The sequence below is a fragment of the Dermacentor andersoni genome, chromosome 7 (genome assembly GCF_023375885.2).
Source record: "Dermacentor andersoni chromosome 7, qqDerAnde1_hic_scaffold, whole genome shotgun sequence".
Lineage (NCBI taxonomy): Eukaryota > Metazoa > Arthropoda > Arachnida > Ixodida > Ixodidae > Dermacentor > Dermacentor andersoni.
In genome coordinates, this window is record NC_092820.1 from 178,995,652 (window position 1) to 179,022,638 (window position 26,987).

Here is a 26,987-nt window from a genome sequence, read left to right on the forward strand (position 1 = left end):
TCACCAATGTTTAATAAAGAACAGCGCTAAAGAACACGAAAAAAGAAAAAGAGAGGCAGCTCCCGGAAGAACAAAAAAGAGCTACTGAAGAATTTATTTCAATAAAGAATAACTCGAAAGCACGTAAGGCGTCTCGGCCACTCACAAAGAAACATCCAAAAGTGCAACTGGTTCAGCCATTTACCCTTTCTGTCTCTTGAACTCCGGGAAAGAGGCAAAACAAAGCGGTTTTTTACCTATTTCTGTCACTGTCGCAAGCTTTTTTTTTTTATGTAAGGATAAGGTGACATTATGAAGGTGCGTTAAACAGTCACGTTTTACACCAGTTTCGAGTGGTTATTTTCCACTGCCACTTATAGCACGTGCTCCAACAGGTCGCCATCTGAAACAATACAGTACTTGCTTCTTTCCAACAATTGTGCTGTTGCAGCTTTGACCAACGACGTTGCGATTACGCGGCAGACTCTGCTTATTTTTGCCTTTAGGGCGTCCGGTGCGGTAGCTTCGCTGCTATGCACGCAGTCGTTCACGTAGCCCCACAAGAACTCCAGCGGTGTCATGTCCGACGACCTTGAAGGCCAGGGTACAGCTCTATGCCGGACAATCCACTGTCCAGGAAAAAGCTTGTCGAGCCACGCTCGAGTCTGACTATGCGCAGGAGCACCGTCGAGTTGAAACCAGATGTTCCGAACGTTGCAACAGTTGAACGTTGAAAGTGGAACGTTGCAACAGACGTGGTTCACGGGTGCCCTCGAGTATGCGTTTGACGTAGCCTTGCGTCGTTAAAGTGTTGTCAAATGAGATGGGTCCGATAATGTTGCCATCAAAAATACCGCACGACACATTAAACGACCGTTGGTATTGTTGTCGTTTTTGTGCCAGCCACTGGGGATTACTATCACTCCAGTAGTGCGCGTTGTGAAGATTAACTTGTGCGTTTCTGGAGAAATTAGCCTCATCCGTCCAGAGCACGCGAGTGAGAAAGCCCGGTTCTGCTTCACATTTCGTGAAAATCCAATTGGCAATCTCAAGTCTGTTTTCAAAATCTCGGTCTTCAAGTTTTTGATGAATGTGTACGTACATGGTACGGGTGCATATGGCCTTTTTTTGAAATCGTCCACACTGATGACCTTGAGGTTCCGGCCTCCGCACTGGCGTCGCGCACGCTACTGTGAAGGTTAGCAGCAAAGAATGCCAAAACATCCGTTTCCGCTTCTTGAACTACAGTCGCAGTCCTGTGTCGCTTTCTTGTGGCACTAGCAGTCTCGCAAAGGACTTCGTACGTTCTAAGTATTGTTGACGGACTAGGGCGTCCTCCGCAGTGTCGCATCCGGAATAGCTTAGCTGCCTTCCTCATGTCGCCGTGCGGCGCCCGCAGAGCCAGGACCATTTTAGCCTTCTGATCATTCGTGAAGGGCATGTCTGCTTGAAAAGCAGGTCACTGGCGTGGTATACCGTTGGTATCTCCCGTTATTGTCTGCGCACTGACACGTCAAGCAAAAATGATTTACGTAATTGACAACAGCATATGCTGGCCGCACAGATCCGCGAAAACGCATTATATGCATACAGCCTGCGCAAGGCTTGCTTCTATTGCTAAAGGGAACCAAAGGAACATACGTTCCGGGCGCGCACATCTACAGAACAAGATTAGTGCATAAAATTACAGTCCGAAGTGGGCTGTCACGGTTTCCCGTGAGCTTAAGCTGCGCTAGAAACGAAAGACACCGGGGTTGACGGGGACAGGACTGCGTTCGTCCTGGCTTCGTTCGTTCTACGCGTCCGTCCTGTCTTTTTGTACCTCGGTTGTCTAGCGCAGTCAAAAAGCACCAACTAGCCTCCGAACACACTATCCGCGGTGTGCCGGCTTCTAAACCCCCCTTTCCTTCTATAGTTCCGCTACGCATATCAATTCGTCAGCGGCGTGTTTTCATGATGCCATGGCAATCGCATAGCTGGAAGCCCTGCATCTAGCTGCTGCCGCTAGTAAAGCCCTGCATCCACGGCTATTCGCTTGGGAGTGCTTGAGTAGCGGCGCGCGAGCGCGTATCTATTTCGTATTTTGGATGTTTCGCGCGCTTTAGTTTTTTCTCGGAAAAACCATCGAGGCAAAGCTGGGCACGAAACAAATGCTTGGTGCGGAGGTTATTTAAGGTGCCCTACAACTTTGTAATTGGCATGTTTGCGATACAAGCAATAAGTTAAGGTTTTACTAATTACAAGCAAATAATGAATACTTCCTGATGAAAGAAATACCGTCTGTAAGTACACACGACTACGGCTACTACGCAGTTGGTACGATTTCTCTAGAGCTCTCGGGGTTCCAAGTTAACTGGGACACTCGATATAAACCTGAACATGAACTGCAATGCAGTGCAAGCTGCACTGGAGTACCTGAGGAAGGAACGCTCATAAATGCTAATTGGTTTCTGTCTCAAAAGCACTCTACAAGAGGCACACTCTGGCAAAAGCAGGGTGAGGTCACACTGAATCATTTGCAGACCAATGAATTACATAGCCATGTTACACTTTGTACACACACACATACCACCAGTCTCTTCGATGGAGGCGAAATGCGAAAACACCCGTGTACTTAGATTTATGTGCACGTTAAAGAACCCCAGGTGGTCTAAATTTCCGGAGTCCTCCACTACGGCGAGCCTCATAATCATAAAGTGGTTTTGGCACGTAAAACCCTATAATTTAATTTTACCACCAGTCTCCTGAAGCAAAAAAGAAAAGACTGAATGACAAAAAGGTTTCACGCAGGTAGCCTCGAGCAAGAATTGCTCTACAACTACGCCCTCGCTTTCACATCCAAAAATATTTGGCGCACAGTCTAGGCAAAGTTTCACTGATGAACAGCTCGACCACTTGGCATTCGGCACTCCCGAATATGGAACAGTGTGATAGCTGAAATGTCTCCAGTGTAGAGACATTTGCTGCACTGGACAGGTATATATAACCTGCTATAACCAGGTATAATCAAAAATATAAAATCTTGTGCTTGAAGAGAAACTGACGTGATTGTCGAAAAGCGTAGGAAAGTCAGTCAAGCGTCCATGGACTATCCCATAGTTTCAGAAATTTTTCCGAACGTTTTAACGTAGCTGTTTCTGCCAACTTAAAGGTTGGAAACGCTTGCGCCGCGATTGAGAGGAAGGAAAGAAGGTTAACTACTGCTGGCTGCTCTGTGAAGAATAGAAACTTGTGGGGCTTCGGACTCTCGCGGTGGCTGTGTGGAGCCGTTGCGTTGCCGGAGGCTCCGTCTTCCTGCCTGGACGGGGTGGTAGCGGGTCTTAAAGTCACTAGGCTGTCATCCCGTCCACGAGAAGTTCAACGGGCTTGGAACGCGAGGTTGGTGGCGTCGCCGCGTGTGGACGCGTCTCATCGGCTCCGTGAGGTTTTGGGTGTAGCGCCCGTTCCTTTTGCTATATCCTAGTGGCTTTTTCACGCGACATGTGTGAAAATTTCTGCGACGTTTTGAGACTATTTTTGAAGAGGTCTGTGCATTAGAACGATTGTTATTGTGACTTTTGTGGTTCCTCGCCTACGAGAGCTTGGTGGCTCTCCGACGCCGTAGGCGTTGGCACGCCTCGTGCGGGCGTCATGAACCCGGTTGAGGTAGTAGAAGGGGAGGATATTTCCCCGGAGGAGATGCTTAGGTGGCGACAAGCGCACATATACGACGCTGCATATCAAGACTCACTCCGCAAGGACGGCATCGCTGCCACGGCCAAGGCTGCTGTATGGAAACAGATGATCTCCATGAATAACAAAGTGAGGCCTCCCAATTTACCAGAAGGCTCATACAGGGCTATTTTTCGCATTCGCGGAGGCTTCGACGCCTCCCGCTTCTGCAGCCACTTCCAACTCACCAAGATTCTCTCTACGGCAGCCGGCTTTCCAGCCACTGCGGAGCTGCGCCAAGACATCGTTACCATCAACCCCACCACCAACACAGTTACCCTCAGCACGGAAAGCTGCGATCGCTTGAAGAAATATCTCGCCATCAAGTCGCTCACGGCCGACGGCCAAGAGCACGAAGTCACCTCCTACAGCGTTCCAAGCTCCGAGACGTGCAAAGGCATTATCGACATCGACAGAGTATGCCTAGGAGAAGTTATCTATGAAAAAGACATTCTACCCATGCTTCGTGAGTGCAACCCACAAATGCACTTTTTAGAAGCCAGACGAATGGGAAAAACTTCCGACGCAGTCCTCGTGACTTTCTTGGGAACGAAAGTTCCTTTTTGGGTCAAATATGAAATGGCGATGCTCCGGTGCAAGCCTTTTCGACAAAGAATGGAGGCCTGCACACGCTGTTTGAAAGTTGGACATCGACCGGACGTGTGCCCTACGCATACTGAGGATACTTGCCACAAATGCGGAACTGTGAATCCTCCGACTGATCATGTGTGCATTCCTAAGTGTGTACTATTTAGTGGAAGTCATGAGACTGGATCCATTCAGTGCGCACTACAATATAAGCCCAAAATCTCACTCCCCAAGGCTGACAAGACTCCTCCTCAATCCAAGACCAAGTCTTCTCCTTCGCCCAAGAAGCAGGGACCTCTCCCTAAGAAAAAAACAAGACGAAGATTGGCCCCTCCTATCCGCTGCTCCATCTAACAACAAATCAAGCTTTCCTCAGGTAAGCTGGGCATAGGTAGCTTCCCACAGCTTACCTAAACCTAAGCAACCTGATTCCCCAATCTATGCCCTCCTACAGCAGTTTCAGGAAGAAAATCGTCTTCTGCGTAAGCAAATTCTCGACCTCCAAACCCCTTCTTCATGTACGACTACTACCACTCGATCTCAACCCTCTACTGATGAACAACCCACTGTAACTCCTCCCTCTGTCAGTGAGAATGGCGATCAAACTCTAACCATGGTGTTACGTTTCGCCTACGACGCGCGGTATAGCCGGCGCGGATGCAACGGACGCCGGGGCTTCGTTCAAAGCGGCGGACATTTTGGCCCGTTCAGCGCCGCCGATACGCCTCCCCGCCAAGCGCGTCCAGGCGTGTTTCAGTGCCACGTGTCTTCGTGTGTGCGTGTGTGTGTGTGTGCCCACGCTTGTCAAAGCGCGGCAGCCGGGGAGAGGAGCTCCCCAAGAGTGAAGCGAGGAGGTCTGACCACGGCGCCGGCCTGGCGATGCGTCACTACACTCGTCTCAACCTGTCTCTCAGCGTGTCCGTGGCGCCGTCACGTGCGCCAGTGACGAGGCGTTCCTTCTCGCCCTCAACTCCGAGACTATAAGAGCAGCTGCCCCCGGACGCCGAGAGAGAGGCTCCGATTTCTTCCGTTGAGTTACGTGCTCTCCCGTCTCTCATTTCGGTCAACCTGACCGGCCGCTCTTTTGCGATGCTCGAATAAACCAGTTGTTCTGTTACCAGTCGACTCATGCTTTGCCGAGACCTTCGGATGCTTCCAGTGCCCCAGGCCGCCAGGCCAACGCTACCCTTGGGGCTTGCGACCCATTTGCAACAACGGGCGTCAGCGCTGAGTTTGCAACAACTCGTGCCAGCGGTGCGATTCCTACAACTGGCTGGTAGCGGTGAGATCGCGTCAACGGAGGCCAGCAGCGAAGATATGCGGTTGACTGTATGCTGAGCAGCACAACGACCATCCGGGAGCAGTGCAACGAGCCCTGTGTGATGACTGGTTGCCTGCAGCGGAACGACTGCGCTGAATTCTTGGCTGCGAGGTTTGGTGAGTGCGGGACTTTCTTCTACTGAGTTTTGCCAGGCTTTTGTTAGTGTCAGAAACAGAGCTGGTAATTGTGGTTGTCGTTGCTGCCGGGTTAGTTTGCGGCAAGACAATAGTAGGCAGTAGAGAAAGCAGCATTCAGAGCAGCCATGGATTTGAAGTCGTTGCGCAAACCGAAATTGCTGGAGCTTGCAAGAGAGTTGGGTCTGGATGTCTCAGACAAACTCAGAAAACCGGAACTGCTAAGGGCTATTCTTGAGTTAGAAGCTGAGGATGACGAGCTGTCGGAATGCCTTGAGACCATTGAGGAGCGGGCAAAAAGACAGGAGCGCGAACTTAAAGAGCAAAAAGAAAGACATGAGCGCGAACTTCAAGAGCAAAAAGAGAAACAGGAGCGCGAACTTAAAGAACAGAAACAGGAGCGCGAACGAAAAGAGCAGAAAGAAAAAGAAGAGCGCGAACACGCTTTGGAAATGAAGCGTCTCGAGGTAGAGATGGAACGCGCTCGTAATGGAAGTCAGGCACACGGTGCAGGAGAACGAGTATTGTTCAAAATGACTGACCTGATGCGGCCGTTTAAGCTTGGAGAGGACATTGGTTTGTTCCTGGTTAACTTTGAGCGAACGTGCGAGAAGCAGGGGTTCTCTCGGGAAACGTGGCCACAGCGCTTGCTCACTTTGTTACCCGGCGAGGCGGCCGACGTAGTCGCTCGCTTGAAAAGAGAGGAGGCAGAGGATTTCGACCAAGTGAAATCGAGTCTGCTAAAAAAGTACAGGCTGTCCGCGGAGGCGTTCCGTCGGAAGTTTCGGGAAAATGAGAAAGGCAAAAGTGAGTCATATACAGAGTTTGCCTACAGGCTTATGTCAAACATGCAGGAGTGGCTCAAAGAAGAGAAAGCGTTTGGTGACCACGAGAAAGTTCTGCAGTGTTTCGGGCTAGAACAGTTTTATAGTCGGTTACCTGAGAACGTGCGGTACTGGGTCTTGGATAGGCCAGACGTTAGTACGGTGGCTCGAGCCGCTGAGCTAGCCGAGGAGTTTGTGACGCGTCGGGCTCGCGGAGCTAAGGACGGTCAAAAGGGTGAATTTGGCTCCAAGTTTGAGAGGCCGAAGTTCACGCCCATGAGAGCAAAGGGGGAAACACGTAGTTCGGATGCAAGTGAAAGCAGTCCGACCGAACGTAAGGAGACGGCGGCAGCCGAAGCCGAACGCAGAAAGCGGTTCGAGGCGAGGCAAGCGCGCGTGTGTTATACGTGTCAGAAGCCGGGTCACTTTTCGGCGCAGTGTCCGGAAACAAAAACAAAAGTCGTGTTTTTGTCGTTATGCAGCACTGACGAGAACATGAAGCTTCTCGAGCCTTACATGCGAGACCTCCTCGTGAACGGGAAAGAGTGCCGAGTGCTTCGCGATTCCGCAGCTACAATGGATGTAGTTCACCCTTCCTACGTAGAACCCGATATGTTCACGGGCGAGTGCGCATGGATCAAGCAAGCCGTGGAAGCTCACAGCGTGTGTCTGCCCGTAGCAAAAGTGCTTATTGAAGGACCTTTCGGAGCGCTTGAGACGGAGGCCGCAGTGTCATCTATGCTGCCCCCCCAGTACCCGTACCTATTTTCGAACAGGTCCGATCACCTCCTGCGCGAGAAGGGGCTTTTGTTTGGTGAGGCTAGCGTTCAGGCCTTAACCAGATCGAAGGTTCGGGAGCTCGCTGCAAAGGCGGTAGTTGCGGGACCGACGTTGTCAAACAATGAGAAAGGGTCAGAGGTGCAGCAAGCTGATATTCAGAGCACGCCCGAACTGAATAAAATTGCGCCTGTAGCGTTAAAGGCACCAGATACTGGAGAGGAAATGCCCGACACGGGAAAGTTAGAAGAGCTATCTGCAGATTTGCTCATCGCGCCTACGTCAGATGGACTTAATAGGTTGCTAAAAGTCAGCCGGTCGGCTTTGATAGCCGAGCAAAAGAAGGATGGCAGCCTAGAAAACATACGCTGCATTGTCAAGGAAGGTATCGCCAAGAAAAATGCTCGCTTTGTGGAAAGAGGTGGGGTCCTGTACCGAAAGTATCTAGACCGCAGAGGAGTGGAGTTCGATCAGCTGATCGTGCCTCAGTGCTACCGTCAGGATCTGTTGCGCTTGTCGCATGGGGGTTCGTGGTCCGGACACCTAGGAGTTAAGAAAACTAAGGACCGTCTCTTGCAAGAGTACTATTGGCCAGGGTGTTTTCGGGACGCAGACCACTTTGTGAAGACATGTGACACCTGTCAGCGGGTGGGCAAACCAGGGGACAAATCGAGGGCGCCGTTGAAGTTGGTACCTATCATTACGGAGCCTTTTAGACGCCCCGTTATTGATACAGTGGGACCTCTGCCGGTAACAACCACGGAGTACAGACACATTTTGACTGTGATCTGCCCAGCGACAAAGTTCCCTGAAGCAGTGCCGCTTAAAGAACTCAGCTCAGTTGAGATAGTCAATGCACTGCTGTCCGTATTTGCGCGAGTTGGTTTTCCTGCGGAAATCCAGTCAGATCAGGACACAGTGTTTGCTAGCACTTTGACGACAGCCTTTCTCGAAAGGTGTGGGGTAAAGCTGTTAGACAGCTCAGTGTACCACCCACAGTCGAATTCCGTTGAGAAGCTCCACTCCGTCATGAAGCGCGTGTTGAGAGCATTGTGGTTTGAACAACAAACTGACTGGGAGCTGTGTCTGCCTGGGGTGACGTTGGCATTAAAGACCGCGCCGCATGCGGCTACGGGGTTTTCGCCAGCTGAGCTAGTGTACGGTCGCTCGCTGCGATCTCCGCTTCGCATGCTTCGAGACGGATCACTGCCCTCTCCAATGGCTGCAGACCATCTCTTCCACAAATGGCCGCCTCCTGCGCTGGAGCCTCGCTTTGCAACAACATTCCTTTGAGGTGCGTTACAAAAAGGGGAGTCTCAACGGTAACGCCGATGGCTTAAGTCGAAGCCCCTAACGTGGGAATCAGCCTCAAAATTGTTTGTTACTGATGTTTTTCTTCCTGAGGCAGGATTTTTAACATATTGCTTTTGTGTAGTGTTTCAAAGTGATGATGTGCTTTCTAGTGCAATTTTCCAATTTGTGGACGTGTTCTGAGTGCTGCTAAACTACTGTAAGGAACTAGGCAGTAGTATAAAAGGGGAAAGAGCCTGGCAGGGCTTAGTGAGGGTTGTGCCGTGCTTGCTGACTGAGCGGTTGACTTTCGGTGTAGTTCTAACGCTTGCCGGGAACGAGAACAAAAATGTCAACTCTCCCGAAGTCACATTGCAGTGTCCTGGGTGAACCTGAACGAGAGAACGAGGCCTTCCCTGTGCGCTGCGCTCAAGAAACGCCGAAGGACGACCGACTTCGGTTATGAGCATCATCAAGCGACATCCCTCCGGACAGCGGATGCAGTCCCCTGACCATCGGGATCTCCTTCCCCCGGCGGGGCGGTCTGTTACGTTTCGCCTACGACGCGCGGTATAGCCGGCGCGGATGCAACGGACGCCGGGGCTTCGTTCAAAGCGGCGGACATTTTGGCCCGTTCAGCGCCGCCGATACGCCTCCCCGCCAAGCGCGTCCAGGCGTGTTTCAGTGCCACGTGTCTTCGTGTGTGCGTGTGTGAGTGTGTGCGCACGCTTGTCAAAGCGCGGCAGCCGGGGAGAGGAGCTCCCCAAGAGTGAAGCGAGGAGGTCTGACCACGGCGCCGGCCTGGCGATGCGTCACTACACTCGTCTCAACCTGTCTCTCAGCGTGTCCGTGGCGCCGTCACGTGCGCCAGTGACGAGGCGTTCCTTCTCGCCCTCAACTCCGAGACTATAAGAGCAGCTGCCCCCGGACGCCGAGAGAGAGGCTCCGATTTCTTCCGTTGAGTTACGTGCTCTCCCGTCTCTCATTTCGGTCAACCTGACCGGCCGCTCTTTTGCGATGCTCGAATAAACCAGTTGTTCTGTTACCAGTCGACTCATGCTTTGCCGAGACCTTCGGATGCTTCCAGTGCCCCAGGCCGCCAGGCCAACGCTACCCTTGGGGCTTGCGACCCATTTGCAACAACGGGCGTCAGCGCTGAGTTTGCAACAACTCGTGCCAGCGGTGCGATTACAACAATGGACACTTCTCCTCCTCCCACTACCATAACCGCCGCCAAGCGCAAATCTATTGATGATGGGAGAGATACTTGGGAGGAACACGATAAGCTAAGTCGTAAACCCACCGCACACATTAGAAACTCTAACAATCGCTTTGAGGCCCTTGAAAAACGCATGGATGCCGTATAAGCCAAGTTTGAGTCCCTCACTACTAACGTTCATAGCCTCAGTGCCCATATAAATGCTCAATTTAACCACGATGACGCGCAACTTACCCAAATTGATGAGCGATTCAATCAAATTATCGAAAGACTCGATCGACTGCATGGCCGCATCCCCTAAGCGCTCCAACCTAGTTGTGTGGCAGTGGAATTGTCGGGGCTTTTCGAAAAAGAAGGCCAGTCTGCAACAATACATAGCCAATCTCCCACAACCGCCCGCAGTCATTGCTTTACGAGAAACGAATGGTTACGTTAAATTCCCCGGATACAACACATTCCAATGCAAAAGATGCGAACGTCCCAATACCGCGATCCTAGCACAAAAACATTTGACTGTTACTTGCTCCCATTTCGAGAGTATCGACATTGATCACGACTTCGTAGAAATACTTCCCAAAAAGACCAGGTCGGCTCCTATTTGCATCCTTAACGTTTACAGCAGTCCCAGCTCTAAACACCACCGTTTTACTACCGTTTTTCCTCGTGCTAAACAGGAAGCTCGGAGAAACCCGCTCCTCATTGTTGGCGATTTTAACTCTCCAAATCAACTATGGGGTCACACTACTTCCACACCTGGTGCCAAAAACGTGCACTCGCCAAAAATGAAATAAAAAATAAAAATAAAGAACCGACGTTTCGGGCCCCGTACGGGTCCCTTGATCACAATGAAGATGTAAGCATGGGCGCGCGGCTATTTATGGGTGAGGTGGTGCAGTGTTGGGGTGTATATCTCGGGAAGATTACCCCGCGTCTTGTTTATCGTGTGTCTAGTTGATTGGATGCGAAATGATTCTAAAAGCAAACGGGCAGATATGTGTTTTTCTTTTGCGATGATGGCTGCCGAGTCCCAGTCAATGATGTGTCCGGTTCGTTCGTGATGTTCCGCCAGGGCGTTCGCGGCTGTGTGGCCCTTGGCGACGTCATTCATGTATTGTCTCAAGCGCCGTTTAAAATTTCCGCTCTCGCCGATGTACGACACGTCACACTCCTTGCAGGGTATTTTGTATATCACTCCCGCGTAGTCCGCGTGTTGCAAAGGGTCTTTTGCGCGTACCAGCTGTTGGCCAAGTTTTCGGGAAGGCACGTGGGCGATCTGAACACCGTAGCCCTTAAAAATTCGTGCCAGGGCTTCGCTTGTTCCCACTGTGTAGGGTACCGCCGCGCGCTTCGCTGTTTCTTTCGCCGTTTCACGGCGGGGCTTCGCTGCTTTGCGCTCCTGCGTTCTGAGCAGTTGTCGAGGGTAGCCATTGTTCAACAGGTCCCTTTTTATAACCTGTAGCTCTTGCCTACATTTCGTGGGGCTAGAGCAGACGCGGAATGCCCGGGAGAAGAGTGCTGCTGCGACGGATCGTTTTTGCCCAATTGGGTGCGCCGAGTCGAAGCTCAGGTACTTTCCGGTGTGCGTTGGCTTTCTGTAGACACTAGTCCTCAAGCCGCTTGAGGTCCTCTCTACAAGGACATTCAGGAAGTGAATTCGCCCATTGTTTTCCTCTTCAGCCGTGAACTGTATACTCGGCTTAAAGGAATTTAGGTGCTCGAGGAAATGTGCTGCGTGCCGGCGAGGGATAATGCAGAAGCAGTCGTCCACGTAGCTTAGAAATAGCTTTGGCCGCGTTCCGGATGAAGATAAGGCGGCAAGATCCTCTAGAGCAATGTTTGCGCAAACGACGGAAACAGAGGCTCCCATCGCTGTGCCGAATACTTGCTTGTAATACTGCTTGTCAAAGACGAAGTACGTATTCTCAAGGCAAAATTTTAGAAGGCGGCAAATGTCATGGTATTCGAACGGCGTGCGTTCAGGCAAAGAAGAGTCAGCCTCGAGAAGTTTCCTGCAGCACTCGACCGCGTACTCAATAGGCACACATGTAAACATTGACTTTACGTCAAAGGAGATCATGACTTCGTCATCGTCAATGCAAGTGCTTCTTATTAGCTCAATAAAGTGAGCGGAGTTTTTGACGAAAGTGGGCGTGAGTCCTGCAAGCGGCCTAAGAATACGGTGCAGGTAGCCGGACAGTTGATACAGCGGCGAACGTGTGGTCGTACCGGGATGTCCGGCTTGTGAATTTTCGGCAGTCCGTAGAGCGCGGGAGCCGATCCATTGTGGCAGAGCAACCTGTAGTAGAGATTCTTTCTTTCGGGGGGGGACAAACTTGAAAACTTCAGTAAGCAGCTTCTGGAGCTCCGATTCCACCTTCTTCGTTGGATCCTTAGCCAGTTTGGCATAGGTCGACGTGTCCATGAGCAGCCCATTTATCTTGTTGATGTAGTCCACACAGTCCAAAACCACAGTGGCATTTCCCTTGTCCGCAGGGAGGATGACTATGTCCTCGTTTTCTTGTAACCGTTTCAACGCGCTTGTTTCTGCTTCCGGCAGGGTCGTAGGATTTGTCCTCGCAACCTTCGAGACGACCCCAATTGCACGCGACCGAGCTTCTTCCCGTAGACTGGGCTCAACAAGTCGTACCGCTTGTTCCACGGCGCAAGTCAGTTGGCCGACATTTGGTCGTGTGTCGATGTTGTACTTAAGGCCGCGGCTGAGCAGAGCATGCTCTGCCGGGTCGAGCCTGTAAGAAGATAAGTTCCGAACACCTAGTGTGCCCGAACTATCGGCATTTCTTCGTAAAAGAAGGGAGAACTTGGAATCCTGGCACGCTGACCTTTTTTCCCGCGTGGCGGCAGCAGTGCTGTTGGCGTGAAGTAGAACATCGTGAAATTCGATGGGCAGCTGGTTTTCGAGCCGACGTTGAGCGAAGAAGATGTCGTTCTGTCGTTAATGTAAATAATAAATTACTCCGAAATCTGGACGACAAATGAATCTCTGCCCTCACAGAATACTACAATCATTGCTTCGATAACAACTCTCTTCCGAGCTCATAGAAAACCGCTAAAGTAATATTTATTCCCAAACCCAACAAAGCCTCTGACATAGCTAATCTTAGACCTATTTCCCTCACGTCATGCTTGGGCAAAACGCTCGAACATGTCATGCTTAATCGCTTCAATAAATACGCGGAAGACAATCAGTTATTCCCGCCAGAGATGATTGGCTTTCGCGAGTCGCTTTCTTGCCAGGATGCCATGCTAAGGCTCAAGCATACACCTTCTCACTCCTACGTTTAGTAAAGACACCCAAGCCATCTTAGGACTCGGCCTTCGCGGTGCATTCAACAACATAGATCATGGATCTATCTTACGTGAATTGAATGTTATTAACTGTGGTAGAAAAATGCATGACTACATCCGCGAATTTCTCACCAATCGGACAGCTTTCATAAGTCTCAATGACCAAACTTCGCCCCCAATCACCCTAGGTAGCTTTGGCACTCCTCAGGGATCTGTGCTCTCGCCGTTTCTATTTAACCTAGCTATGAGGTCTATTGCCGGGAAGCTAGCACAAATACCGGATCTCCAATATTTTTTTATATGCAGACGACATTACCCTATGGATTAAGGGTGGCTCGAATGGCTACATTCAAGATACCTTACAAGAGGCTGCAGATGCAGTGGCTACGAGAGCCGGGTTCATGAACCTCGAGTGCTCACCCACCAAATCTGAGCTGTTACTTCTATCCGCAAATAAACGCGTTACGCCGAACATTCAGATTAACATTAAGGGGAAGCAAGTTCCCGTAGTAGACAAAATCCGTGTACTTGGCATGCACATTCAATCTAACCGGCTCAATACGTATACACTTCAAACGGTTACTGCCAGCGTAGGCCACACCACACGGCTAATAGGAAGGGTGTACAATAAGCACGGAGGTCTTCGCGAGGCAGAATTGCTAAGACTGGTACAGGCGTTTTCTGTCAGTAAAATCACATTCTCCCTTCCCTATCTCCACTTAAATAGGGCCGAGGAAGATAAAGTTAATTCACTGATACGCAGACTCTACAAATCTGCCCTTGGAGTGCCAAGTAGAGCTTCTACTGAGAGACTTTTGGCGCCAGGTACCTTGAATACTTTTAGCGTGCTCGTAGAAGCCCACCTGACCGCTCAATACCAGCGCTTATCGAACACCCACACTGGTAGGCCCATCCTAAACTCCCTAAGTATTGCCCCAGCACCCATGACCAATGAGAAATTCAATATTCCCCACTCGATACATGAGCACTTTCATATCCCTCCTCTCCCTAAGAATATGCACCCTGTTCATCACAAATATAGAAGGCAACAACGAGCTAAAGCCCAGCAGAAAAATTTATTTAACTACAAAGACGTGCTATATGTCCATGCCGCAGAGTATCCGTGTGGACACAAATTCGTCGTATCAGTCGTTGACTCCAATGGCAGTATTGCGACGGGAGCATCCATTATAGCCTCTTCGGAGGAGGAGGCAGAGGAGGCGGCGGTGGCACTCGTTGCAACAATACCCAATTACTCTGTCATAGTAAGTGACTCCAAAACTGCCAAGTGACTCCAGGACAGCCCTAGCCATTCTATCTCACAATCCGCCAGCCCAACTTCTGAGTTTAATCTGGACACCTGCTCACGCAGGCCTAATTGGCAATGAAGCGGCCCACCTAAGTGCTCGAGCTTTCACGAACCGAGCACAGGCTAGACTAGGGGACGGTTCAGACGCCAATAATCTCCCTCCAGCATTCACTTCCAAAGGCAGATTACTTACATACCACGACATTTGCGGGCATTACCGCCTAGGTCGCCTAACCCTCCCTCCTTTAATGATTCGGTCGTCACGCATACACGAGGTTCTATGGCGTAAACTACAGACTCGCACTTTTCTATCTCCTGCCTTACGTCACAAAATTCACCCGGGAATATACCCTACTTCAGCCTGCAAGTTTTGTCCTGCTAGCAGAGCGGACCTTAACCACATTATGTGGCAATGCCACTCCCCTCCCCCTAACCTTTGTAGAGTTTTAAGTAGCTGTGGGAGGCTGCCATGCGCAGCTACAACCCCGTACTTCAGGAAGCTATCCTGAGGTGGTAGAGGAGGCCTACCGCGAGTAGGATAACCTCCCTCGCCTTCTTCCCGCAGCCCCTTTCCCTTTAAGATGGGATAAATAAAGCTGTCTCTCTCTCAACGGGCCCATTGGCCGACGTTTTGGCGGGATTCGGGCCGTGCTTGCGTGCGCTCCGGGTACGCGCGCGTCTGAAGGTGCGTTCGTCTCGTCTCCCGAGTCTTTGTTTCCCTTGCTGTGGGGCTGCAAGATGGCAGGCGCTGGCCGGGCAGCCTCTTACCGCTGGTCTGTCGCGGTGCGTCGTTAGTGGCCGACCGTGTGTCGTGTTTCAGATTCGGGCGTGTTGTTTAAGCTTGTGCCCAGCTTCATAAACGTCGGCTCTAGAGAGCGCACAGGGTCTGCACGCGCCTTCCCCCCCCCCAGGCCCCGCGACGCACGGCGGTGGTCGTCCGGCGCGCACGACATCGGAGCGTGCGCGCCGTGAGCGTCGCGAGGAGACCGCAAACTCTCGTGTCTCTTGCGCCGCTGGCGTCGTTTACGCGATTCCACTGTCTCGTGGAAAAGCCAATACAGTGGGCAGAGCGGCAACTGCACGAACAAGCGTCAGCACAAAAATATGTCCAAGGGAAGGCCTAGCTACCTCCCATCTTCTGTGCACTGTAAAGAATATGGTTGCATGTCTTTCTTCTCTAGAACTAAGATCATCGTCAAGCACAAAAAAAGAAAAAAAGCTCGCGCACTTGCAGAAGCCTTTCACATACAAAAGGTGATCGCGTTCCTCCATCTTTTGGTTAGTTGTGAGACGCACATGCTTGGCGACTTATTCCATGTGACACGAGCATGCAGACGGTACTTTTTCGCGTTTTTCTTAAAAAAGCTTGAGTTAAGCACAGCGCTCTAATCTTGCGTTCTTCCCTTCTTGTGCTGCCGTTGTTCTCCACGCTGATACAAAGAATGCAATAAGTTACAGTGCACTTGCATAATCATTGCGATTTGTTGCACTTATCAGGTAAAATTTTGCAGAAATTGCAAAGCCGTTGGAAGCCAGAAGGACTTTAGGCAAACCCACGTGCTGTCCATCACTCCCGTCATGATTCACATGCTGGATGATCCGCCATGTTTGCGACTCCCGTAGACACTAGCGCCACAGTTATCTCTAGCCACCCTTGCAGTGTGCGGTGCAGTGATCATCTGAATGCAGCGCTTGCTTTTCTGTTGCAGACAGGGGGGGACGCGGCGCCCTTAAGATCCTCTTCGCTCTCATGCTTCCGGTGGTTGTGTGCGCGTTCGTCTACCTCTACAGGTGAGTCGGGAATGCTTTTACCATGCGCATGTAGAATGATAAAAGGCTAGAACCGGTTGGTTAATCAGTCACAGCAACACTAAAAAAACTAAACAAGGACTACTCGAAATTGTTTTCGCAGGAGTAGCCGTTTCTCACGTGTAAATGAAGCGGCAGGTATATCCCCACCACACTGCTGAATCTCAGTTTCCTGCTTCTGTGCGATGCTAGAGCCCCGACGACTGGGCGACAATGCTGTATAATGAAAGAACCAGAATTGAAACTCAAAGTGTTAAGGAACGACTCACGAAGAATATGTAATTATGCAGACTGCGCAATCTGTTACATAAACATGCAGGGCGCTGGCAAGCGGAATAAACGGCTGGAAATTCAAACACAGCTGAATGAAAAAATCACCGTAATTACTCCTGTAAGGGCCGCCCTTGTGCAGGGCACTCACTCCCGCACTAGAATGCGAAAAGATGGAAAATAGTTGCACTAAGCGTCAGGCGGATACCCACGTGCTTGTTAATTTCAGCTAGCCGCTACTAGGTGACGCTGGCGGTTTTGCCTACGATCATCACCGTATTATCCCCGCTCGCGGCACCAAACCGCAACTTTGGTCGGCGACTCCGCGGCAGAGGTGCGCCTGAGGTGGTTAGGCCTAGCCAGCGGGCGTGGTGGGTGACGAATACGCAAAGCGTTTCGAAAAGTTCGTCCTTAAAGTGTTTTTTATCAGCAGATTACATCGGCGATAAGGCTGCAAATCACGTGCATGCGTGCTGGTCCTACGGCCACGTGCACGATAGCAGAGTTTGGGTCCGCGTGCGTGGTCAGCCGGCAGCTCGCGCGTGCGTTCACTGGACGGAACAGCGTGTGGGCGTAAAAGCTCCAAATTTATTTCGCGCATCCTAAAAGTGTCGCGCGCAGTCAAAGTCACATGCGCGGTATCTGCACTTCAGGACGACCCGCGACGCATCACAATATTTCAACTTTATTTTAATGGAACACTGAGCGATAGCCTGTAAATAAATTTTCTGTTGTGTTGGCGCTCTGAAAAAAAAAAAATCACCTCCCTAATACTCCGCACAGATCGTTGACCAGCGAAGCTCAAACGTGCGGCCCCGGTGATCACTGGGTTAACCCCGACGGTTCATTAAACGACGCCTTGGTAGGCCGCTGGATCCTCTGCATACGCAGTTTCTGCTTGCGCTCGGATGCACGACCCTGTTCTTGTGCTCGAGCGGCAGCATCAGCACGGCGTAGACGAGCTCGTTCCCGGTTCTGCTCACGGCGTTGCTGATCGAAAACTGCCTGCTCCTAAGGAGTATGCATGACGCGTGGCTTACCCATTTCGGATGCGGAGAGAAACTGCTGCGCTTGGCTTCGACGGAGAGCAAGGACGTCTCTACTGGCGCAGCTAATCCAACACCGCCTATAGATAGCATAAGGCCTTCTCGCTCCGATCCATTACGTCATGTTACCTGGCCCGACTACCATAGAATCCAATGGGGATGCTCCCGAGTAGGTAACAGTGATTTTGACGTCACCGCTTTCATCACGCCAGCCTTTTCAATGAAATTTCAGGCCAGGTAGCGTGACGTCATGGATCGGAGTAAACAGGTCTTGTGCTATCTAGGTGTGGTCGGCAAATCGTGCGTCTCTCTCTCTCTCTCTCTCTCTCATATATATATATATATATACATATATATATAAACGAGAAGAAAGGGGGTTAACCGAGGGTCCCGATTTTTATTAGTCATATCATGAGAAGCCAACAAACACTGACACCAAGGACAACATAGGGGAAATTACTTGTGCTTAATAAGTGGAATGAAGAAACGATAAATTAGTGGAGGTGAAAGTGGATGAAAAAACAACTTGCCGCAGGTGGGAACCGAACCCACAACCTTCGCATTTCGCGTGCGATGCTCTACCAATTGAGCTATGTTATATATATATATATATATATATATATGGGGTTGCGCCGGAGGAGTTTTCGGCGTACAGGCCAGCGACGGATGGACAAATCGGCTAGCCATACACAGCTTTGCTGTAATTATTCAACCGTCACAATTTGTATTCTTTCTTCAGACTGCCCGAGCATTCGGGCATTTCCGCGGCATTGTCCGTGTCCGAAAGATCGGTTGGCGGCTTAAGTGTGTTGATATAGTCAGCCGCCATTGGCTGTGTTTGTGATAGAAGCGCTACGCTATACGAAGACACCGAAGAGAAAAAACGGGGCAAGCGCTGTGCCGTCCTTTTCTCTTCTGTGTCTTCGTTTTAGCGTGCGCTGCTATCATGGATAGGTTCCAACTTGCCCGATTCACCATCCTAGGGATTAAGTTACTTTGCATAGCACTCTGAGCGCATGCAGTTCGAGGCTTCAGGGAGTAGCCAAGCCTGCCTCATGCAAAGCGCGCGCCCAGTAAAAAATGTTAAAAATGTGCGGTCCTTACACGAGTAAATCCGCTATTAGCGTGAATGGCTGAATCGCATCTTAGAGGTTCGGAGCAACCACCTATTATTGTCAATTTCGTATAGGAAGGGTGCAACCAAATGACTGGGTCAAGGAAGGGCGTGCTCATTAGGAGAGGTATGAAGCGGCAAAGGGTAAAAGAGGCATGTAAGGAGCATTTATGGATTAGCAGCAAATGGGGAAGGAAAAAAGAAGTGGCTGGTAGCAGCTTAGCTGTGGAGAAGCAGTGATAGGGCAGAGAAAAAAATTAGGATTGGTTGCCTGCATTAGAAGCGTTACTGTCAGAATAGATGGAATTTATTGACAGGAAAGACAGAGAGGTCGAGCTGAGCTATAGTGCGCTCTAGTCTGCTACTCTGCACTGGGGAAGAGGGAAGGGGAGTGGAAGTACTGAGATGGGTGATGATGGTAAGTGGCGAGTGCTTATGTATATTAGACAGTGGCCCTACTGGAGCCTCTCGTCTAGCTTGGTGTCCTGCAGGAACTTGAACAGCGCTTTAGTTGCCCGCATTGAAGTTGCAGTGGCCGAGGGGAGCGTCCTCCGACAGTGGTTGCCTGCCAACGCTGGCTAGGGAACTTTCCAACGTCCTTCGCTCCAGCATATATGCTGGGCAATCGCACAGTATTTGTTCGAACGTTTCAGGCATCTGGCAGTGTTCACAATCAGGGCTGTTCAATTGGCCGATGAGGTGCGCGTAGCGACGGGTGAAAGCAACGCCCAGCCGAATCCTGTGCAGAAAAATGACGTTTGCTGCGCGTAACCTTCGGGGGCAAACGGAATTTACCTTCTCGGTCGATCACATGTATGCTTCTATGGATGTTGCCATCATGGGCTCTGTATGCCTTCGTAAAGGTCCTGCATGAGTGTCTTGATCACAGAGTTGGTGTCAGTTCGCGAGTAGGCAATCCGTACCTCATCAGAGGAAGGTAATGCCGATCTTGCCTCACTGTCAGCGAGTTAACTGCAAATCACACCGCAATGACTAGGCGCCCATTGAAAGATGATCACGTGGTCATCTAACTCGGCACTGTGATGAAGTTCGGCGATTTACAGCACGAGCAAGTAATATCGTCCTTTCTTTAAAAACATTTTAGCGCCTGTAGCGCTGATTTGGCATCGCAGAACACCGCCCATATACGAGGTGTCTGCGCTATCATAAAATGGACAGCCTCCCGTATTGCCGCCACTATTGCCAAATAGTGGCGGAAATAGTGGTAGGTTTCCAAATATCGAAGACAAGACTCGGTGTCACTGCTTTATGAAAAGGCAAACCTTCTTTTACTTAAAATGCGAAGGAAAAAGAAAAGGCTGAGCCTTTTTTACAGCATTATGAATCACATGGTGCTCGTAAACAAGGAACGTTACATAACCGAGACAACGTCTCGGGTAGTAAGGTATAAACATTCAAAGTACGTGAAAGAGGTTAGATTTTCTAAGGATTGTTTTAAATATTCTTTCTTTTTGCAAACTGCGAGAGAATGGAATAAACTGCCGGAGAGAGTGGTAAGTGCGACAGACTACGAGGAGTTTCGGACCCACCTTCAACAATACTCTTAGTGGCACGTGGTTTCAGTTTTTGTTACCTTACAGTGCTCTACTAAGTGCCACAAGCTGATGCACTAAGTGTCATGAATTTTTCCTAATATTGTTTGTGTATACCTGATCATGTGCACTGCTGTGTGTTCAGTGTTTTTGTTGTGTAGCATGTAATACATTATTGTACTCATTCCTATCTTGGCCCTGTAAAGGGCTGATAGTATGTTCAAATAAATGACAAGGAAATGAGAAGACAAGGAAAACGAAGAAGGAACCGCGCCTAAACGAAACGCACGTGGGGAAAAAAAAACGTGGCGGCGGCGCAAACCCCACTCGAAAGAATGAACTTGGACGCGAGGAAGCTGATAACACAACAAACTTCATTTCGACATGTAAACACATAGTGCGATAACAGCAAAATGGGAACCAAGGGCCTATCAGACTCAATGGTTAACAAACGTTCTTTTTGTTATAGTCGGTCAGTACACATAGTTGGGCTAGTTAGTCTGACGTGACGCCGGAGTAAATGCGCTTAAGAGACGAGGACGATAGGTGAAGACGAGACACACATAGCGCATCCTTCAACTTGCTTATGCAAGCATCGGGCCGTCACTTATTACACGCGCGACACCTGACGCTGCACTCATTACACATCCAAAAACACTTGTTCCTTTTCTGTCAACGTCAGGGACTCGCACATTTTTCGTCACACATCGACTTCGCCTCGGTAATAAGCCTCGCCCATTGATGACGATTCCGGACGGTGGAGCCACGAACGTTCGGAAAGCGTGGGCGCTTTTGGCAGTGCTCGCCGAGATGCCGGTTGTTTTTGACGTTATTTCAGCGTAAGGCGGTCAATTAAGCAGCGACCGGTTTGCCCGACCATGCCACAGAGAATTCTATGAACCACGCCTGTTTGACATACAACGAATTTTTCTTTATAGATCACTGTGCGGGCGGCTTCCTGGAACATCGTTCTGTTAACTTGCACAGCCTGGACGACTTCGAGGAAGCAGAAAATACTACACTCGACCTTTGTGTTGCTTTCTTAAGGTGGGGAGGGGTGGGGAGGTGAGCAAGTGGCAGAATGCTCACTCACACTTATACCGGAGGAGTTTCTGCGTGAATCATTTTTCCTAGGTTTGGCAAGTCAATAAAGAAGAGTCACAAGAACTTGAGTTTGGCCTAGTTGGTGCCGTCCTTTTGTGTTCTCTTCCCCGGTCCTAGTGTTTATTAGCGGTCAATATGATATACAATAAAGAAGGAGCTGTTTATGATGGCGGAGCAAGAATACGGAGCCAGGTCATAGTCACAGGTATGATTTAGACTAATTATTCCATAGTGCTAAAATAACTGTCCTTCGACCAATATTTGCGACAGCTCTCCTCTCAGCATTCGGCTTCACGTGGCCTCGAGCAAAAGCAGTCTCTGAGAGCGAGTTGTGCACCTGCGTCGCAGGAACCGCAAGGTCAACCAGGCCAACAAGAATCAGCCTGGAGAGGAAGACCAACAATCGGCAGCCGCCTCGCCGGCCCCGCTGGGGACCTACTCTACGGATACGGGAGTTAAGTATGAGTGTCCGTAAGTGTACGTAGTTAGTCGGATGTTCTTCTACAGCGTTCTTGCCGGCAACTGAGCAGTACGAGATGTAGACCATAATCTTATCGTTAAAATACAGCTACGATTCTAATGCAAATTACATAAAAGCTAAGCCTCTGAAGGCCATTAGGGAAGTTGTAAGCGTGCCTCTCGCATATATCTGTAATATTCTATTTAAAGGTGTGTTCCCAGATCAAATGAAGCTAGCTCGAGTGACAGTTAACGCTTTGAACAACTACAGGCCAATCTCCGCGCATTGTGCATGTATGACATACTTTCATCGTACTTTTGCGTTCAATGAAAATTGATCAGCATGCTGTTAGCGCGCTAGGATCTCCGGGTTTTTAGACGCGCATAAAATAACAGCAAATGAGCAATACGGTTTTTGCAGGAGCAAATCTTCGGAAGCCGCTTTGCTCGAAATAAAGGAACAAATCCTTGACAACATAGAAAACGGAATCCTTACTCTTGGTATCTCGCTTGATTTTAGAAAGCCCTTCGATTGCGCGCAACACGATGTTCTTTTAGAAAAAAATCTCCCTGTTTATGGAATCTGTGGTGTTGCCTTATGTGTAATAGTAAAAAGATACCTCACCTCTAAAAATGCAGTACGCATCAATAAATGGCGTAGTTGTGAAATTCAGTATATTAATTACGGGGTGCATCAAGGATTCGTATTAGGACCTGTTTTATTTTACTGCACATTAACGATCTTGTAAGTATTCAAAGCTGTTCTGTCATTATGTTATATGTGGGTGATACTAACGTGTTCTGCTCTATTAGAGAGAGAGAGAAAGCATTTATTTGTAATAAGATGGGGTGACTTCCTCGTAAGTGGAGCCCGTAGTTCAGGGCCGCATTGGCTCGCGCCACTCCGCGTGCCCACCGGACCAGCCGTCGCTGCTCTTGCGGATCTACGCTAGTGAGCGCAGCCTCCCAGGAGGAAGGTGAAGGAATAGGGGAGTAACCCTGAGGGTGCGGGCATTCCCAGGTGCAATGATATACTGTGGGCTTTGCTCCACAGTAGGGCCTGTATGAGGGATATTGGCGAAGATAAAAGAGGCGGGGAAATGAATTAGTTTGAAGCCACGCGACTGCATCTTCTCGGTTAGGGGAATTATGTGGTGGAGGGAAGTGTTCCCTGCTATCTCTGTAATATTGGAGAGTTTCAGTGTAGTTCAGTGCTTCTGTCGGTGCGTCGTCTGGGTTGCACAGCTCTTCCAATGGCGCCCGGTTACCGAGTAAGATAACAAGCCTCTCTCCACTACCATGGAGAGAGGCGTGTCCAGGTGCCCAGACGATACGCACCCTGTGTAATGCTGTGGGGTGTAATGATGTAAGGATGCGGTATGTGTAGGGCGTCACCCTCCCTTGTGCCAAAGTTGTGCAGGTGGTCTTGAATCAGTGACCACTGCGATGGGTCCATCCGGTGCCGGCTTGGTTGAAGTGTGTACGATAGCTAAGGCGATAGCAGCCTCTTCCGCCGTGCCACTGTCCACAGTGTTGAGTGTGGCTGAAGCCGTCAGAACGTCTGTACTATCTAATACGACTACACATAGGCACGTTTCCGTAGGTAGCGGACCACGTCGCTGTATAGGACCGGTGTGTTCGATGTGTCATCGCCAAAGAGTCGAGCCAGGGCGAACCAGGGCGAGAAACGAACCCTGGGGAGTCCCTCTTCCGGAAAGCTTTATGATATCCGACCGAATATTACCTAGGCCGATTGTGTCTGTGCGGTCAGATAAGAAGGCTCGGACATAATCATAGATGCGTTTTCCGCATCGGGAGGATGCAAGATTGTTTAGAATGAGGTCATGTGAGACGTTATCGAAGGCTCCCTTGCGGTCCAACGCCAGAATGGCTCTTGTTTAAACCTTACTCGGACTATCCACAACGTCCTCCTTAAGTTGTAGAATTATGTCCTGCGTAGACAGACCTGGTCGATAGCAATAAGGTAAGGTGACGCTGGAGGCGCATTAGAACTACGTGCTCGAAGAGTTTGCCAATACACAAAGTCAGGGAAATGGGTCTGAGATTTTGGAGGGACAGCGGTTTCCCGGGTTTCGGAATTAAGGTAATATTGGCGTCTCGTCATTCCTGTGGAAGCCTTCTGTTTTTTTAATTGTCATTGTAGTGTGCTGTGAGTTGCCGTATGGCCTAATTGTCGAGGTTGCGTAGCAGTCCATAGTGAATGCCGTCTGCTCCGGGCGCCGTGTTACGTCTTATGTCCTGTAGGGCTGCCCCCACTTCTGTCTCTGTAATATCGCCGTCCAATTGGGTTTCTTCCTCGTGTGGATAGTCTTTGTACTCCGATCGGTGACCTGTAGCAATGTATCTCTGTTGCAGTGTTTGGAGGAGAGCGTCATCATCCATTTGTTCTTTGTGGATGATAGTGCGGATGGTGTTGGTTGTGCGCGTTGGGTTGAGTAGTGCTCTGAGGAGGGACCATGTTTTGGAAGTACTTAGCGTGCCATTAAGGTGGTCGCAGAGGTTGTGCCAATTGTTATTAGTGAGGCTGGTGGCGTATTCTTTAGCTTCTGCTGTGATCCGGGCGATTCTTTGTTTCAGCTTATGGTTGTGCCGCTGCTTCTTCCATCGTTTGGTCAGACCTCTTCGAGCATCCCAGAGATGGAACAGATGCCAGTCCACATCCGGTCTCCGTTGTTGCAATAAGTTGCTTAGTGGCAGCTTTAAAATCTGCTTGTAGCTGCCGTATCCACTCGTATAGAGATGGCGCGTCGTGTTCTTTAGATTTGGTTCTGTTGCACCGGAAAGCGTCCCAGTTCGTTATTTTAATTGCATGTTCTGGGGTGCGTATGGCCACCAGTTGGACTTCTGTGCCTAGAATGCTGTGGTCACTGCCCAGATTATTCATTAGGTTGTTCCAGGAGCATTGAGTCAACCCCTTGACCATTGTTAGGCCAGGGCAGGTATCCCTGCTTACGCTGTTGCCCATTCTGGTTGGTGTGTCAGGTTCTGTCAATAGAGTGAATCGATGAATGCTCATGGCGTGGGCTAGACGGCGGCCTTTTGGAGTTTCTGTTGGGTACCCCCATGCTGGGTGGGACGCATTCAAAGCTCCCAGAATAATCAATTTTTTTGTTTGTTTACTGGCGGCCGAAAAATGTTGTGCGAAGTCGTCCCGTCGCGAGCGGGGACGACCACGTGTTGCATCAGTCGTAGGTGCCGAAACGTTGAATGTCGTCACCTTTCTGAACTGCTTGTCGTGCTGGAGTTGTTGCTCCGCCATCTTCTGCTGCTCTCGGAACACGTGGGTCTTGTTAGAGGGTTTTTGTTGCCTTACTGGACATCGGGTGGTAGGGTGCTCACCACCACAATGAAAACATTTCAGCGTGCACTCGTGTCCTTCGGAGGGGTTGGAAGTTTCCCACGCAGCACACCGGGCTTTATCCGGGGTTGGGGAAACGTCCGCTCGATGACCCGTGGAGAGGCACACGCAGCACAGCTGCTGTCGGAGTTTATGAATGTAGCACCGATATTCTGCTCCGTAATAGCAGATGTACGGGGGAATAGAATGCCAGAGAACGTGATGATGGCCGTGGCTGAATTTCCCATTATTCTTGCATGCAGGACGTGAGCCATAGGGGATCGGATGTTTGTCATCAGCGTTGTCGGCGTAGTGTTCTTCTCTATGCCGGAGATTATTCCTTTGCTGGAGGCATTCGGAGCAGCCACATAGGCCTGAACCTCGTACTGCTTGTTTTCCAGGCATATAGACTTGATCAGCTGCAGTCTTGCCTCTAGTTCTTCGTCCGGTGTGCTGACCACTGCGACGTTCTGCTCTCGGCGTATTCGAATGGTTAGCTGGTTGTGCGTCCTCTCGTTTAATTGAGCCGCTGTGCCTATAGCTCTGACTATAGAGTGCTTCGCCGACTCACCGATATTCAGTCCATCTCTCGGTCGGAAGACCACTTTCAAGTCGTCGATCGATAGCGGGGGCAGCTGCGAGCTCTTATTGCGTAATGTCAGATGTTGGTGGCCCTGTTGTGTAGGTTCAGTGTTGGGTGGCAAGCTCGATGTAGTTTGGGCCTGTTTCTTGCGGCCACGAGAAACCAAGTCCCGTCTTCGTTGTCTTAACTCGGTTCTTGATCCATATCGGCGGCTGGTGTGGTTTCGTCCAATGCTGCGGCAGGTAGGGAGTCACAGGCAGCCATCTTCTTGGTAGCAGTACAGTGTGCATGAGCGGCAAGCGATGCTGTCACGCCATAATCGCGGCGCCTAAGTTAGGCCTAGCGCTGCGGCTGCTCGTCTCGAAATGTCCAAGGGCCTAGGTGTCACCGGATCTGGGAGATCTTGGTCTCAAAACATTCCACTCGTTAAGACCCGTCGACTGGCGGCGGTAAGCATGTAGAAACAAAAGATCAGCTGTGAGGTGTTCCAAGAGCCGGAGCCCATTCGTAGTGCGTCCTTCGCGCGCGCTATTCTTCTAATCTGTTAGATCATCATCATCAGTCTGGTTATGCCCACTGCAGGGCAAAGGCCTCTCCCATACTTCTCCAACTACCCCGGTCATGTACTAATTGTGGCCATGTTGTCCCTGCAAACTTCTTAATCTTGTCCGCCCACCTTACTTTCTGCCGCCCTCTGCTACGCTTCCCTTCTATTGGAATCCATTCCGTAACTCTTAATGACCATCGGTTATCTTCCCTCCTCATTACGTGTCCTGCCCACGCCCATTTTTTTTCTTGATTTTAACTAAGATATCATTAACTCGCGTTTGTTCCCTCACCCAATCTACTCTTTTCTTATCCCTTAACGTTACACCTATCATTCTTCTTTCCATAGCTCGTTGCGTCGTCCTCAATTTAAGTAGAACCCTTTTCGTAAGCCTCCAGGTTTCTGCCCCGTACGTGAGTACTGGTAAGACACAGCTGTTATACACTTTTCTCTTGAGGGATAATGGCGACCTCCTGCTCATGATCTGAGAATGCCTGCCAAACGCACCCCAGCCCATTCTTATTCTTCTGATTATTTCAGTCTCATGATCCGGATCCGCAGTCACTACCTGTCCTAAGTAGATGTATTCCCTTACCACATCCAGTGCCTCACTACCTATTGTAAACTGCTGTTCTCTTCCGAGACTGTTAAACATTACTTTAGTTATCTGCAGATTAATATTTAGA

At 50.1% G+C, this 26,987-nt stretch overlaps 1 protein-coding gene across 4 annotated transcripts in view; it reads left to right on the forward strand.

The window, feature by feature from the left end:
- The window catches only part of LOC126533276 (uncharacterized), a 389,342-nt gene that overhangs the window by 335,179 nt on the left and 27,176 nt on the right, over positions 1-26,987 (forward strand). For 2 of the 4 annotated variants that reach the window (XM_072289419.1, XM_072289420.1), the window contains 2 exons: positions 16,168-16,249; positions 21,703-21,807. In XM_072289419.1, coding sequence (XP_072145520.1) covers positions 16,168-16,249; positions 21,703-21,807 — 187 coding nt within the window. Of the gene's footprint in view, positions 1-16,167; positions 16,250-21,188; positions 21,423-21,702; positions 21,809-26,987 lie in introns of those variants that run through there. The other 2 variants (XM_050180538.3, XM_055071637.1) reach the window with 2 other exon arrangements.